The following is a 16,286-nucleotide window of genomic DNA, read 5'->3' as shown; positions in this document are numbered from 1 at the left end:
TCAATTTGTGTACTTGGCTCACTGATATGTTTTAGATGTATTAGCTTTTTCTATATAGCCAAAAAAGCTTCATTTTTATAAACACTCACCTTAAGCCAGGTGCTGATAGCTCACAAGTGTAATCACTAGCTACCCAGGGGGCTGAGATCTGAGGACTAGGTTAAAAGCCAGCCCAGGCAGCAAAGTCTCCAATATTCTGTTGTTGTTGCTGCTGCTGTTGGTTATGGGACTTGAATGCTGGGCCTGGGTGCTGTTCCGCAGCTCTTCAGCTCAAGATGAGTGCTCTACCACTTGAGCCACATTGCCACTTCCAGTTTTCTAGTGGCTTATTAGAGGTTAAGAGTCTCATGGGCAAGCTGGGCGATGGTGGCTATAATCCTAGCTATTCAGAAGGCTGATATCTGAGGATCGAGGTTCAAAGCCAGGCTAAGCAGAAAAGTCTGTGAGACTCTTATCTCCAATAAATCACTAGAAAACCGGAAGTAGCGCTGTGGCTAAAGTGGTAGAGCGCTTGCCTTGAGCTGAAGAGCCCAGGGACAGCGCCCAAACCCAGAGTTCAAGCCCCAGAACCGACCAAACCAAACCAAACAAAACAAAAACAAGAGTATCATGAGCTTTCTTACCTGGGCTGTCTTTGAACCCTGATCCTCAGATCTCGGCCTCCTGTGTAGCTAGGATTATAGGCATGAGCCATCTATTTCTAGCTCCCTGAGATTTTTACCTCCAATTAACCTCCAGAAAACCAGAAGTGGTGCTGTGGCTCAAAGTGGTAGAGCCTAGAGCAAAGAGCTCAAGGACAGCGTCCAGGGCCTGAGTTGAAGCCCACAAATGACAAAATAAAACCACGTACCTTAGCCAAATCAAAAGGTGTTTTGACAGCTGTGTCAGGCTCAGCAAATGCAGGAACTTCCTGTTTGTTTCTTCCTTTCCGCCTACCCCGCTTTAGCTGGTCTCCAGATCTCTGTCCATCTGAAATTTCTTTAAAGAATAATGAATTATGACACACACATGTGTATATGTGTACATATACACAAATAGGTGCAAGTAGATAATAGCAAGACTCATTGGTTAAATTCTGCAGCTAATAAACAGAAGGTAATGCTTAAAAGTTAGTCTACATGGGGATGGGAATGTGGCTTAGTGGTAGAATGCTTGACTAGCATGCATGAAGCCATGGGTTCGATTCCTCAGTACCACATAAACAGAAAAAGCTAGGAGTAGCGCTATGGCTCAAGTGGTAGAACACTAGCCTTGAGCAAAAGCAGCTCAGGGACAGTGTCCAGGCCATGAATTCAAGTCCCAGGACTGGCAAAAAAAAAAAAAGTTAATCCACACATCAAGTTAGGCAAAATCACTCTCAATTCAAAATTAAATTTATACCATAACTTTTAAGATTATAGTTAATAATAAAGTGCTCAAATCAATAAGGTGAATTAAAATCTGGTTTTTTGTTTGTTTTTTTTTTGGGTCCGGTCGTGGGGCCTGAACTCTGGGTCTGGGCGCTGTCCCTCAGCTCTTCAGCTCAAGGCTAGCACTCTACCACTTGAGCCACAGCACCACTTCCGGCTTTTTTCTTTTTGCTTATGTGGTGCTGAGGAATTGAACCCAGGGCCTCATGCATGCAAGGCAAGCGCTCTACCACTGAGCCACCTTCCCAGCTCCAAAATCTGGTATTTTTCTTTGTGTAATAACAACTGGTTTCTGTTATTCTCATATTATAATCTACATTTTTGCTTTCATTAGACATGTACCTAACTGAAAAATATTTCTGGGGAAAAAAAAAACAAAAACTGAGCAGCTAGGGACCAGTAGCTCATGCCTGTAATAGTTACTACTCAGAAGCCTGAGATTTGAGAACTGAAGTTTGAAACCAGCCTAAGTAGGAAAGTCCCTAAGACTCTTATCTCCAATAAACAAAAGAAGCCAGAAGTAGAGCTGTGGGTCAAGTGGTAAAGCACTAGCCATGAGTAAAAGAAGCTTAGGAACAGCATGCAGGCCCAGTAAAAAATTTGAATTTTTTTTAAAAAAATAAAGAAGTTGGGTGCCAGTAGCCTATACCTGCAATCCTAGCTACTCAAGTTCAAAGCCAGCCTGGGCAGGAAAACCAATGAGATCTCATCTCTAATTAACACCAAAAAACTGGAAATGGCACTGTGGCTCAAAGTGGTAGAGTGCTAGCTAGCCTTGAGTAAAAAGGCTTAGGGACAGTGCCCAGGACCTGAGTTCAAGCCCCACGAACAACAACAAAAAGCCAGTGACTCAGGCAGGAAAGTCTATGACACACTCATCTCCAATTAACCAACAAAAAGCTAGAAGTGGAGCTGTGCCTCAAGTGGTAGAGCACTAGCCTTAAGCAAAAAGGCTGAGTTCAAGCCCAGGACTGGCACCAAAAAGAAAAAATTCTTTTCACAGTGCTGAGAACCCAGGACCCCAACCAAGTTAGGTGAATTACTCTACCACTAAATTAGGAAAGTGTTTAATCCATGCACAAGTTTTCAGATTATTCTGAAGCCAAATTTATGTTTTCTATCTGATTATTTTTGTGGTGTTTGGTACATTTTATGTCTAGCTGGGCATATCTATCTAGTACAGGCCTAAAATTCTAGCACTAGGGAAACAGAAGCAGGAAGATCTAAAATTCCAAGCCAGACTGAGCTACATAGGGAGACCCTGTCTAAAACAAAAAAAAAAAGTATGAGCTTTACATTAGTCATTATTAAATAAATAAAACTAAAAATATGAGCCAGTAATCCTAGCTATTCAGAAGGCTGAGATCTGAGGATTAAATTTCGAAGCCAGCCAGTACAGGAAAAGTCCTTGAGATTCTTACTTCCAATCAACCACCAGGAAACTGGAAATGACACTGTGGCTCAAGTAGTAGAGAGCTAGCCTTCAGCTGAAGGATAGCACCCAAACCCAGAGTTTAAGCCCATGACCAACAAGGAAAAAAAACAACAACTAAAAATGTGTACATATATGATTCTGCTTAAATTCTCTGTGAAGAAACTGAAGAAATATCTATGTGGCAGAATATAGATAATACTTTTTTTTTTTTGTACCTGTGCTGAGGCCTAAACTCTGGGCCTGGGTGCTCTCCCTTGGCTCAAGGCCAACAGTCTACCACTAGACACATCTACACACCTCTCCATTTCCAGTTTCTTGGTGGATAATTGGAGATAAGAGTCTCAAGGACTGCCGGGCGCTGGTGGCTCACGCCTGTAATCCTAGCTACTCAGGAGGCTGAGATCTGAGGATCAAGGTTCAAAGCCAGCCCGGGCAGGAGAGACCATGAGACTCCTATCTCCAATAAACCACCAGAAAACCAGAAGTGGCGCTGTAGCTCAAGTGGTAGAGCGCTCGCCTTGAGCTGAAGAGCTGAGGGACAGCATCCAGGCCCAGAGTTCAGGCCCCATGACCGACAAAAAACAAAACAAAACAAAAAACTAAAAAGAAACTTAATCCTCAGATTTCAGCCTCCTGAATAGTTAGGATTGCAGGTGTGAGCCACCAGCACCACGCTTTAGGCAATTCTTGTCAGTCTTTGGGCTTGAATTCAGGGGCTGGGTACTATCCCTGAACTCTTTTGCTCAAGACTAATGCTCTACCATTTTGAGGCACAACTGTCACTTCCAGTTTTCTGATGGTTATTTGGAGATAAGAGTCTCACAGAATGGGAATATGGCTTAGTAGTAGAACATTTGTCTAGCATGCATGTAGCCCTGTGTTCAAATGAATTTTTTTAACTAAAAAAAAAAAAAGGCTGGGAAGGTGGCTCAACAGTAGAGTGCTTACCTTGCATGCCCTGTGCTCAATTTCCTAAGCAGAAAAAGTCAGAAGTGGCACTGTGGCTCAAGTGGTAGGGTTCTAGCCTTGAGCTGAAGAGCTAAGGGACAGCACCCAGGCCCAAAGTTCAGGCCTCATGACCGCCCCCAAAAAAAAAAAAAGAGTCTCACAGACTTTCCTGCCCAGGCAGGCTACTAGGATTACAGGCATGAGTTAACCAGCACCCAGCTAGATCATTCTTTTAGGTTGTCTACTTACCAGTAATATTTCTAACTTACTAATTGCAAACTTACCATCTTTTTTGCAGCACTGCTGCAAAGGATCACAAATAAATTCTTGATCATTCTTTTGCCATTTGGTTATAAGATCTTCTATGAATTGGCCTTTTTTGCCTTCATTTCCCTGTAAAAGGTCTGTCACATATTCTCGTATTTCTTTGGCACTTTCAATTGACAAAACATACCTCAGGAAGCAAAGAAGAAATTGTTAAAACAATGATAGCTTATGCTATGTTACTTTATAATCATAGCAGAGTTCAAGACAGCAAAAATACTCGTTTAACTGAGAATTAGCTAAGTGGTAGAAAAATTGCCTAGAATGCATGAGTTCTCAAGTTCAATCCTTAATGTAGCTTAAAAACAAACTAAAATCATTTATTAATTTTGTTTTACTTGGAGCCAAGTACGATTCTGGCAAGGGATATAAATTTGATTACAACAAAGACCCTGATATCTCAAGTAGTTCATAATCTGACTTTCCTATGTATTTAGCCATTTATTATTTCTCTGTTTTTTGTTTTTTGCCAGTTCTGGGGCTTAAACTCTGGGCCTGGGCACTGTCGCTGGACTCCTTGAGTCAAAGTGCCACTTCTGGCTTTTCTGTGATTAACTGGAGATAAGAGTCCCATAGACTTTATTGCCCAACTTGCTTTGAACCACAATCCTCAGATCTCAGCCTCCTAAGTGGCTAGGATTACAGGAGTGAGTCACCAGCACCTCGTTTGTATTTTTATTTTTGCCAATCCTGGGGCTTGAACTCAGAGCCTGGGCACTGTCCCTGGACTACTTTTGTTCAAGGCTAGCACTCCGTCACTTGAGTCACAGTACCACTTCTGGCTTTTTCTGTGTTTAACTGGAGATAAGAGTCTCATAGACTTTCCTGCCTGAGCTTCCTTTGAACTGTGATCCTTAGATCTTAGCCTCCTGAGTAGGTAGGATTACAAACATGAGCCACCAGCACCTGGTCCGTGAGACTCCTCTCCAATTAATTACAGGAAAAGCTGGAAGTGGCACTGTGGCTCAAGTGGTAAGGTACTAATTTAAAAAAAAGAGGGGGGTCTAGGAAGGTGGGTCAGTGGTAGAGTGCTTGCCTTGCATGCATGAAGCCCTGGGTTCGATTCCTCAGCACCACATAAGCAGAAAAAGCTGGAAGTGGCACTAAGGCTCATGTGGTAGAGCGCTAGCCTTGAGCTGAAGAGCTGAGGGACAGTGCCCAGGCCCAGAGTTCAGGCCCCACGACCGACAGAAAGAAAAAAAAAACAATTTATAAAATAAGAAGCATAGCCGGGCGCTGGTGGCTCACGCCTGTAATCCTAGCTACTCAGGAGGCTGAGATCTGAGGATCGCGGTTCAAAGCCAGCCCGGGCAGGAGAGACCCTGAGACTCCTATCTCCAATAAACCACCAGAAAACCGGAAGTGGCGCTGTAGCTCAAGTGGTAGAGCGCTCGCCTTGAGCTGAAGAGCTGAAGGACAGCGTCCAGGCCCAGAGTTCAAGCCCCACGACCGACAAAAAAAAAAAAAAAAGAAATAAAATAAGAAGCATAAAATTTATGCAAAACAACCAGCACTGGTGGCTTACACCTGTAATCCTAGCTACCCAGAAGGATGAAACTTCCCGATCACAGTTCAAAGCCAGCCTGGGCAGGAAAGCCCATGATAATCTTTTTTTTGTCGGTGGTGAACTCTGGGCCTGGGTGCTGCCCCTCAGCTCTTCAGCTCAAGGCTAGCACTCTACCACTTGAGCCACTGTGCCACTTCAGGTTTTCTAAGTGGTTTACTGGAGACAAGAGTCTCACAGACTTTCCTGCCTGGGCTGGCTTTGAACCACGATCCTCAGATCTCAGCCTCCTGAGTAGCTAGGATTACAGGTGTGAGTCACGGGCACCCCGCTGCCCATGAAACTCTTATCTTCAATAAAATACCAAGAAGGCCAGGAGAGCTGTGGCTCAAGTGGTAGAGTTCTAGGCTTGAACAAAAGAAGCTATGGAGCCGGACACCGGTGGCTCACACCTGTAATCCTTAGCTACTCAGGAGGCTGAGATCTGAGGATCGAGGTTCAAAGCCAGCCGGGGCAGGAAAGTCTGTGAAACTCTTATCTCCAACTAAGGACCAAAAAACCAGAAGTAGCGCTGTAGCTCAAGTGATAGAGCACTCACCTTGAGCTGAAGAGCTGAGGGACAATACTCAGGCCAAGAGCTGTGGGGACAGTGCCCAGGCCCAGATTTCAAGCTCCACAACCGACAAAAAAAAAAAAAAAAAAAAAAAAACTTTTTTCTTGAGCTAGGAAGGTGGCTCAGTGGTAGAGCACTTGCCTTGCATGCATGAGGCCCTGGGTTCGATTCCTCAGCATCACATAAGCAAAAATTTAAAAAAGCCGGTAGTGGCGCTGTGGCTCAAGTGGTAGAGTGCTAGCCTTGAGCTGAAGAGCTGAAGGACAGCGCCCAAGCCCAGAGTTCAGGCCCCACAACTGGACCCAAAAACAAAACAAAACTTTTTTCTTATTTTATATTTTGTGTGAGTTCTAGGGCTTGAATTCAGGGCCTGGGCACTATTCCTGAGCTGCTTTTTTTTTTTTTTTTTGGTCATGGGGCTTGAACTCTGTGCCTGGGCACTGTCCCTCAGCTCTAATCTTTTGGACTTTGCTACCGGGCTGGCTTTGAACCACAATCCTTTGATCTCAGCCTCCTAAGTAGCTAGGAATTTACAGGCATGAGCTACAGGCGCCCGGCTTCCTGATGTTTTTATTTTTGCTCAAGGCTAGTGCTCTACCACTTGAGACACAGCTCAACTTCTAGATTTTAGGTGGTTAATTGGAGATGAGTCTCATGGACTCTCATGGACTTTCCTAATTAGGCTGGCTTTGAACAGTGATCCTCAGATCTCAGACTCCTGTGTAGCTAGGATTTAAGGTATGAGCTACTGGACCCATTTTTCTTTTTCTTTTTCTTTTTTTTTTTTTGGTTGTGGAGCTTGAACTCTGGGCCTGAGTGCTGTCCCTCAGATCTTCAGCTCAAAGAGAGTGCTCTACCACTTGAGCTATAGCGCCACTTCCGGTTTTCTAGTGGTTTATTGGAGATAAGAGTTTCACGGACTTTCCTGCCCAGGCTGGATTTGAGCCGTGATCCTCAGATCTCAGCATCCCGAGTAGCTAGGATTACAGGCGTGAGCCACCAGTGCCCGGCTTGCACCCATTTTTATTTTATTTTTTTTAAGATACTTGATAAATTTTCCAAGGTTAGTTTTAAGTTCTCAATCTTCCTTACCGCATTTTGTGTGTAGCTGGGGTTAAAGATGCTTACTACTATGTCTAGTAAATTTCTATGTTCTTCCCCACCTGCCCTACCCTGTAATGACTCATTTTTGAAAATGACATTTAATTACTGAACAAGTATAATTAAGAACATTCACCAAATCTTAACAAAATAAAATCAACAAAAGTATGAATTCATTTCAGACTGTGGAATAAAATTTATTTTGTTAATTCCATGTGCTGATTATAATGTCTTACAAACATGCCATTAATTAGGAATTTAATAATTCTGCAGGGAGCTGGCAGCTCATGTCTGTAAACCTAACTACTTAGAAGGCTGAGATCTGAGGATACAGTTTTGAAGCCAACTCAGGCAGGAAAATCCTTGAGATGGCTCAAGTGGTAAGAATGCCAGTCCTGAGCAAAAGAAGCCAAGTGAGAAGATGAGGCTCTGAGTTCAAGCCCTAGTACTAGTACAAAAATAATATCAATCATGAGCTATTAAAAAAGTCCAAGCTACTCACATAAAAAACATAATACATGGCTGGGAATGTGGCCTAGTTGGTAGAGTGCTTGCCTAGCATGCATGAAGCCCTGGGTTGGATTCCTCAGTACCACATAAAAAGAAAAAGCAGGTAGTGGCCCTGTGGCTCAAGTGGTAGAATGCTAGCCTTGAGCAAATGTAGCTCAGGGACAGTGCCCAGGCCCTGAGTTCAAGCCCCAGGACTGGCAAAAAAAATAAAAAATAAAAACATAATACAACTGGGTAATTCCAAATCAAATGTCAGATAAAGCACAGTAAAGCAAATGCTTTCATCATGGCATAATGGCATGTGGTGTAACAACTAGTAACTATTTAATAAGTAGTTCATATACTATTATATTATAGATATCTTTTGTTGTTGTTGACAGTTGTGGGGCTTGATCAGGGCTTGGGCACCTGAACCTCTTTGTCCTCAAGGCTAGCACTTCACCACTTTAGACACAGCATCACTTCTGGTTTTTCAGTGGTTAATTTCAGAGTCTCAAGGGAGGACTTTACTGCCTGGGCTGGCTCCAAACCACGATTCTCAGATCTCAGCCTCCTGAGTTCCTAGGATTACAGGCGTGAGCCACAGTGCCCAGGCCTGGGAATTGAACTCAGGGCCTGGGCAATGTTCCTGTTGCTCAAGGCTAGCACGCTACTACTTGAGTTTCAGTGCCACTTCCTGCTTTTTCTGTTTATGTGATACTGAGGAATTGAAGTCAGGGCTTCATGTATACTAGGCAAGCACTCTACTACTAAGCCACATTCCCAGCCCTATATATATCTTTAATGCTTAAGTTCAGAACACTTCTAGTCTAACTCATACTTACAACAAAAATGCAAGCCACTTTTTAGTCATTAGTTTCAACTTTAAAATAGAAATATGTCACTCCACCACTTTCAAGGGTGTGAATATGTTTAACTCAGAAAAACCTGGGTTTTCAAAACAAGCTATATGTAAAACCATTACCTGCAAGAATCACAATAATCTTGATATTGTGCAGTCACAGATAATCCATTGGGTTCTGAGCCTGAGACGAATGCATTTATCATCCTCTTAAAATACTGAGTAATTAATGTAAGTAAATTTGAATTCACTTTTATTAGCAAAAACTACTTCTGACTTACAAATTGCCAAGACTCATTTCATTTGATGGCAGTCAACTCCTCACTCCATATGCTGGGGATTAAGCCCACAGGGCTTCACATATGCTAGGCAAGCACTTCTACCACATACTGAGCTACCCCGTCCCCCACCAGCTCCATACTTTTAAAAAAGTTTGAGAATAAGTTAAGCTAATTTTGCTGTCAAATAAGAGTAAACCAAAACCATATATGATTTATCTGTTGTTGTTGTTGTGCAGTCTATTCTAGTATTTTAAAAAATCTAGTGTGGTGGTACACATCTATAATCCCAGCACGCAGTAAGAAGATCCAAACTCCCAGGCCAACAATGGTTATAGATAGAAGCCCTGTCTCAAAATAAACTATTTAAGTCAAGTGCCTGTAGCTCATTCCTATAATCCTAGCTCCTCAGGAGTCTAAGATCTGATGACGAGGTTTGAAGTCAACCCAGGCAGACAAATCCTAGGGACTCTTATTTTCAATCAGCTAGCAAAAAGCCAGAACTGGAGGTGTGACTCAAGAGACAAAGCTCTGGCCTTATGTGGAAAAGAAAAAACAAACAAAAAACCAGAGCTACTTAAGTTCAAGCTCCAATACAGGTACCACACACAAAAAAAGTAAAAATAAGCCGGGCGCTGGTGACTCACGCCTGTAATCCTAGCTACTCAGGGGGCTGAGATCTGAGGATCGCGGTTCAAAGCCAGCCCGGGCAAGAGAGACCGTGAGACTCCTATCTCCAATAAATCACCAGAAAACCGGAAGTGGCGCTGTAGCTCAAGTGGTAGAGTGCTCGCCTTGAGCTGAAGAGCTGAGGGACAGTGCCCAGGCCCAGAGTTCAAGCCCCACGACCGACAAAAAAAAAAGTAAAAATAAAATAAAAAGAGGTAAAATAAATCATTTAAAGTTGACTCTTGTAACTCATTCCTCCTTGACAAATCTTGTTTTCTCCCAAACTCAGACTCCCACTGTTTCCTTACAATCCTAGAGCAGTAACAGGTTTCTACGAAGTGAACAAGGAACCAAATCAGGTTCTTCAATAATTCTCATATTTGAGTTTATCCTTCCACTGAATGCTCTGGGTCTCCACCTCTACAATTTGTTGTTTATATCAGGTAAAGACATTCTTTGCAGTAAATCTTCAGTGTTTCAAATCACAAGGGGGATCCTTCATTTCACGGTCTCACAGCAACTATCCACTGTACCCCATATCTCAGCACTCATCCACACAGAAAGGCATAACCAATTGTGGGTTTTTTCTGTTTTTTTTTGTTTTTTGTCACGGGGCTTGAACTCTGGGCCTGGGCACTGTCCCTCAGCTCTTCAGCTCAAGGCTAGCGCTCTACCACTTGAGCCACAGCACCACCTCCGGCTTTTTCTGCTTATGAGATGCTGAGGAATCGAACCCAGGGCCTCATGCATGCGAGGCAAGCACTCTACCACTGAGCCACCTTCCCAGCCCTACTAAATATAAGCTATACTAGTTATACACCAAGGTACGGGGGGAAAAAGTTGACTCCCCCAAGTTTCCAAAACTGGTAAATGATAACTTAAAAATAAAACTTCGAGTAAGAACTTATTTACAATGCACCACGTCGCCTCGGCTTCAATGCTCGTTCCTACCTGACAACACACCGGAAAATTAGGATGCTCTGAGTAAGAAAGTTCTGGAAAGACGGTTTGACTTGCGCCTTCTCTGCCAGGGAAGTGGAGCGGTTTAACAGGTGTAATTGCTAACGGATTTCACATTTTCCAAGGAAAACGAGCCCTTTTAGCATAGGGTGGAGCCTGACACACTTGCCCAGGAACTATACTATAAAGGCAGAAGGCCAAAATTCGGGCCTCCACAAACCAACCCCCGTATCGCGTTTCTTCTCTCAACTTTTCCGTCCTCCCCGTTTCCGCCTTCTCTCTAACCAGTTTACATTCCCCTCTCGGGCTTACTGCATGATCTCCTCGCTGACATCCAGGCCGAAAGTTTTCTGCAACTGCTGGGTACACCAGTCCACTAGGGAATCCCGGGACGCCGGCCCAGCTACCGCCATCTTCGCCAGCCGGAACCAGCTGGGCTACGCAAGCCCAACCCCAGGTCCGGGGCCGGACTAGTTCCCCACGCAACACCGACCTCGCGTCCTGGGTTCCGCCATCTTTCTCCGCCCCTCACACAACCCCGCCCGACCAGTAGCCCCGCCCCCAGAAAGCCCCGCCTCCAGCGCAGGTCTCGTCCCTGGCCCAAGTGCCCGCCCGCCTCTTTCACCCTGCTGAACTTTACACGGTGGAAAGGAGCTCGGATTGATTGTTTCCCCCATCACTAGATGCAAAACTGGAGGAAGGCCAAGGGCAGTTAATTTTGCTGAAAAAATTATCTATAAAATGTACAGGTGAAGGAGGGGGGAAGGATGGGATGGGAAGGGGAAACAAAGGAGGAGGCTACAATGCTTGATAAGAAATGTACTCATGGGCTGGGAAGGTGGCTCAGTGGTAGAGTGCTTGCCTTGCATGCATGAGGCCCTGGGTTCGATTCCTCAGCACCACATAAGCAAAAAGAAAAAAGCTGGAAGTGGTGCTGTGGCTCAAGTGGTAGAGGCTAGCCTTGAGCTAAAGAGCTGAGGGACAGCACCCAGGCCCAGAGTTCAGGCCCCACGACCGGACCTTTAAAAAAAAAAAAGAAATGTACTCATTATCTTGCTCGTGTAATTGTAACCCCTCTGTACAATATTTTCACAATAAAAAAAGTGTATTTTGAGAAAAAAATGTACACATGAAGGAAAAAAATTGTACTCTGCACGCTGAGGGTACAGCTTTTTTTGGTCATGGGGCCTGGGCGCTGTCCCTCAGCTCTTCAACTCAAGACATGCGCTCTACCATTTGTGCTACTGCACCACTTCCAGTTTTCTGGTGGGTTTTTGTTTGTTTGTTTGTTGTCAGTCATGGGACTTGAACTCTGGGCCTGGGCACTGTCCCTCAGCTTTTCTGCTCAAGGCTAGCGCTCTACTGCTTGAGCTACAGCGCCACTTTTGGTTTTCTAGTGGTTTATTGGAGAGAAGAGTCTCACGGACTTTCCTGGCCCGGTTGGCTTTGAACAGTGATCCTCAGATCTCAGCTTCCTGAGTAGCTACTGGCGCTGGGCGTAGGGTACAGCTTTTAAACCTGGTTTCATGTAAAACGCTTCAAACAGCTCTTGTGAATTATTAATAAGTGCTATATTGGTGTTTTGTTCAGATGGTGGTAGTTCTTATGACCTTCTGTTAGTTGAATACTAGATTCATTCTGGTGTAATTCTCTCTCTCTCTTTCTCTCTCTCCCTTTCTCCTTCATACCCTCTCGCCCTCCCTTCCCCTCTCTCCCACTCCCTCTCCCCCATCACCTTCTCCTCCCCTCACACCCCCTCCCCCCCACACACACACACTGGGGTTTGAATATCGGGCCAGAGTGCTGTTCCTTAGCTTCATTCACTAAAGGCTTGCAACCTATGATTTGTGCCACAGGTCTACTTCCAGCTTCTGGCTGATTAATTGTTGGACTTTCTTTTCTTTTTTTTTTTTTTCTTTTTTTTTGGGGGGGTCGGTTGACTTTTTTGGGTTGACTTGAACTCTGACCTGGGCGCTGTCCCTCAGCTCTTCAGCTCAAGGCTAGAGCTCTACCACTTGAGCCACAGTGCCACTTCCGGCTTTTTTCTTATGTGGTGCTGAGGAATGGAACCCAGGGCCTCAGGCATGCAAGGCAAGCACTCTACCACTGAGCCACCCTCCCAGCCCCAAATTGTTGGACTTTCTTACCCAGGCTGGCTTCAAAACTGGATCCTCTTATTCCACTGTCCTGAGTAGCTAGGATTATAGCAAGAGCCACGGGCTTTTGTTCAATTTCTTGGATTTGGTCTTTTCCAAGAGAACTAAGAAAATTCAAAGGGGCAAAAATTTGAAAGGTGCTGGGATTTGGGTATGAAAATTATTCATAGCAATTCTACACACACACACACACACACACAAACACACACACACACATGCACGAACACTACATGCATACATAAATACATACATGAGAGAATAAAACTAAGGGCTGGGAAGGTGGCTCAGTGGTAGAGTGCTTGCCTTGCATGCATGAGGCCTTGGGTTTGATTCCTCAGCACCACATAAGCAGAAAAAGCTGGAAGTGGCACTGTAGCTGAAGTTGTAGAGCACTAGCCTTGAGCTGAAGAGCTGAGGGATAGCGCCTAGGCCCAGAGTTCAGACCCCACAGCCAAAACAAACAAACAAACAAAAAACTAATAGATTATATAGGTAGTTCTAATCTCTACAGGAATATGGAATATGAGTTCAAATTAAGAAATTCAGATCTGGGGGGTGGGGGAGGCTGGGAAGGGATGGGAAAAGGAGGAGGCTACAATGCTTGATAAGAAATGTAGTCATCGGAAGTGGCGCTGTAGCTCAAGTGGTAGAGTGCTCGCCTTGAGTTGAAGAGCTGAGGGACAACGCCCAGGCCCAGAGTTCAAGCCCCACGACCGACAAAAAAAAAATGTAGTCATTATCTTGCCCATCTAATTGTAACCCCTCTGTACAGTATTTTCACAATAAAAAATAAATAAAAAAAAAGAAATTCAGATCTATGTAGAAATGAGTAATTTAAAAGAAAGTAACAGATTTCAAGGAGCAGCTACATGCTGGAGGCAGCAGCCCAAGTGTCTGTAGTTCAAAGCTGGCTTGGGAGCCGGGCATTGTGGCTCATATCTGTAATCCTAGCTACTCAGGAGGCTGAGATCTGAGGATCGTGGTTCAAAGCCAGCCCAGGCAAGAAAGTCCGTGAGACTCTGATCTCCAATAAACCCCTAGAAAACTGGAAGTGGCGCTGTGGCTCAAATGGTAGAGTGTTCGTCTTGAGCTGAAGAGCTGAGGGACAGCGTCCAAGCCCAGAGTTCAAGCCCCAGGACCGAAGGGGAAAAAAAAGCTGGCTTGGTCTAGGTAGTGAGACTGAAGCCTCCCCCAAAAACTACTGAATAAAACAAGTAAGCATTGAGATTGACAATGAGGACAATAAATACCCTGAGATACCCTGAGGCCTGTTGACTTTTCTGGCTGTAATCTGAATTCAGTCTTACACCCTAGGGTTAAGAGGTGTCAACAGGGAAGTGCACAAAAATCTCTCCTACTGTTATGTTAATTTAACCTATTTCCTTAAATCATTTACTTTTGCTTTTTGTGTCATTGTGTATTTGTCTTTTTGAGATGGGGTCTCCAGATTTGTCTCCAGCTAAGTCAGGCCTCTAACTCTAGATCCTCTGGTCTCTATATTTCTAGTGCTAGGATCTCAGAGGAGCCACTTCCCCTACCTCTAGCTCCAAATTCTTTTGATATATCTGCTATTTAGGCTCAAGTGCTCTGCCAACTGAGCCATGCCTTTACACCCAGTCCTTGGAGTAGTCCTGGGGATTGAACTCAGGGCCTGGGTGCTGTCACTGAGCTTTTTTTTTTTTTTGGGTGTGGTCGTGGGGCCTGAACTCTGGGCCTGGGCCCTGTCCCTCAGCTCTTCAGCTCAAGGCTAGCACTCTACCACTTGAGCCACAGTGCCACTTCCGGCTTTTTTCTTTTTTCTTATGTGGTGCTGAGGAATCGAACCCAGGGCCTCAGGCATGCAAGGCACGCGCTCTACCACTGAGCCATCTTCCCAGCCCTAGTTATTTTTTCTTAAGTGCAGCCTCTTAAAAGAGAGAGAGAGAGAGAGAGGAAGAAAGAAAGAAAGAAGAAAGAAAGAAAGAAAGAAAGAAAGAAAGAAAGAAAGAAAGAAAGAAAGAAAGAAAGAAAGAAAGAAAGAAAGAAAGAAAGAAAGCAGACAGACCTGGGCACTGGTGACTCCTAGCTACTCAGGAGGCTGAGATCTGAGGATCATAGTTCAAAGCCAGCCAAGGCAGGAAAGGCTGTGAGACTCTTATCTCTAATAACAACCACTAGAAATGGTGCTGTGATTCAAGTGATACGGTGCTCACCTTGAGCTAAAGAACTGAAGGAAGCCGGGCGCTGGTGGCTCACGCCTATAATCCTAGCTACTCAGGAGGCTGAGATCTGAGGATCCCGGTTCAAAGCCAGCCCGGGCAGGAAAGACCGTGAGACTCCTATCTCCAATAAACCACCAGAAAATCGGAAGTGGCGCTGTAGCTCAAGTGGTAGAGCGCTTGCCTTGAGCTGAAGAGCTGAGGGACAGCGCTCAGGCCCAGAGTTCAAGCCCCACCACCGACAAAAAAAAAAAAAAAAAAAAGAACTGAAGGAAAGGTGGCTGGGAATGTGGCTCAGTGGTAGAGTGCTTGCCTTGCATGCATGAGACCCCAGGTTCAATTCCTCAGCACCCCATAAACAAAAAAAGTTGGAAGTGGCCTTCTGGCTCAAGTGGTAGAATGTTAATCTTAAGTTGAAGAGCTGAGGGACAGTGCCTAGGCCAAGATTCCAGGCCCCACACTGACAAAAAAAAAAAAAAAAAGTAAGAACTGAAGGAAAGCCAGGCGCCGGTGGCTCACACTTGTAATCTTTGCTACTCAGGCTCACGGCAAGGCAATCCTAGCTACTCACGAGGCTGAGATCTGAGGATCATGGTTCAAAGCCAGCCTGGGCAGAAAAGTCTGTGAGACTCTCATCTCCAATAAACCACTGGAAAACTGGAAGTGACTCTGTGGCTCAAGCAATAGAGCACTCTCATTGAGCTGAAGAGCGCAGGGACAGTGTTCAAGCTCCACAACTGACCCCCCCCAAAAAAAAAACTGAAGGAAAGTGCTCAGGCCCAGAGTTCAAGCCCCACAGCTGACCAAAAAAAAAAAAGGAAGGAATAAAGAGAAAGAGAGAGAGAAGGAAGAAAATAGGGAAGGAAAGAAGGAAGGAAGGAAGGAAGGGAGGAAGGAAGGAAGGAAGGAAGGAAGGAAGGAAGGAAGGAAGGAAGGAAGGAAGGAAGGAAGGAAGGAAGGAAGGGAGGAAGGAAGGAAGGAAACTAAGCATGGTAGTTCATGCCTGTAATCCTAGCTACTCAGGAGGCTGAGCTCTGAGAATCACACCTCAAAGCCACCCTGGGCAGAAAATTCTGTGAGACTCTCACCCCCGATCAACCTCCGCAAAAAGACAGAAGTGGATCTGTAGCTTAGTTGATAGAAATGCTAGTCTTGAGCAAAACAGCTCAGGGACAGCACCCAGGGTTCTGAGCTCAAGCTCCAGGATAGGCACAGGCACATACAAAAAAATCAAGTAAGCCCGGTACTGGTGGCTCATGCCTGTAATTCTAGCTACTCAGGAGACTGAGATCTGAGGATCATTGTTCAAAGCCATCCTAGGCAAGAAAGTCTGTGAGACT

General features: G+C 44.8%; 1 protein-coding gene across 1 annotated transcript in view; it reads right to left on the bottom strand.

Moving 5' to 3' along the window:
• Positions 1 to 11,124, bottom strand: part of Trip4 (thyroid hormone receptor interactor 4) — a 62,269-nt gene extending 51,145 nt beyond the window's left edge. The window contains exons 1-3 of the mRNA XM_042687841.1: positions 10,905 to 11,124; positions 4,077 to 4,246; positions 851 to 978 (exon numbers count right to left, since the gene is read on the bottom strand). Coding sequence (XP_042543775.1) covers positions 851 to 978; positions 4,077 to 4,246; positions 10,905 to 11,005 — 399 coding nt within the window. The 5' untranslated portion in view covers positions 11,006 to 11,124. The remainder of the gene's footprint in view (positions 1 to 850; positions 979 to 4,076; positions 4,247 to 10,904) is intronic.
• Between the last annotated feature and the right edge of the window lie 5,162 nt (positions 11,125 to 16,286).

This window comes from Dipodomys spectabilis, unplaced genomic scaffold (genome assembly GCF_019054845.1).
Source record: "Dipodomys spectabilis isolate Male_0828 unplaced genomic scaffold, ASM1905484v1 ptg000108l, whole genome shotgun sequence".
In the NCBI taxonomy this organism is placed as follows: Eukaryota; Metazoa; Chordata; class Mammalia; order Rodentia; family Heteromyidae; genus Dipodomys; species Dipodomys spectabilis.
This window is presented reverse-complemented; position numbering and strand designations above follow the sequence as displayed.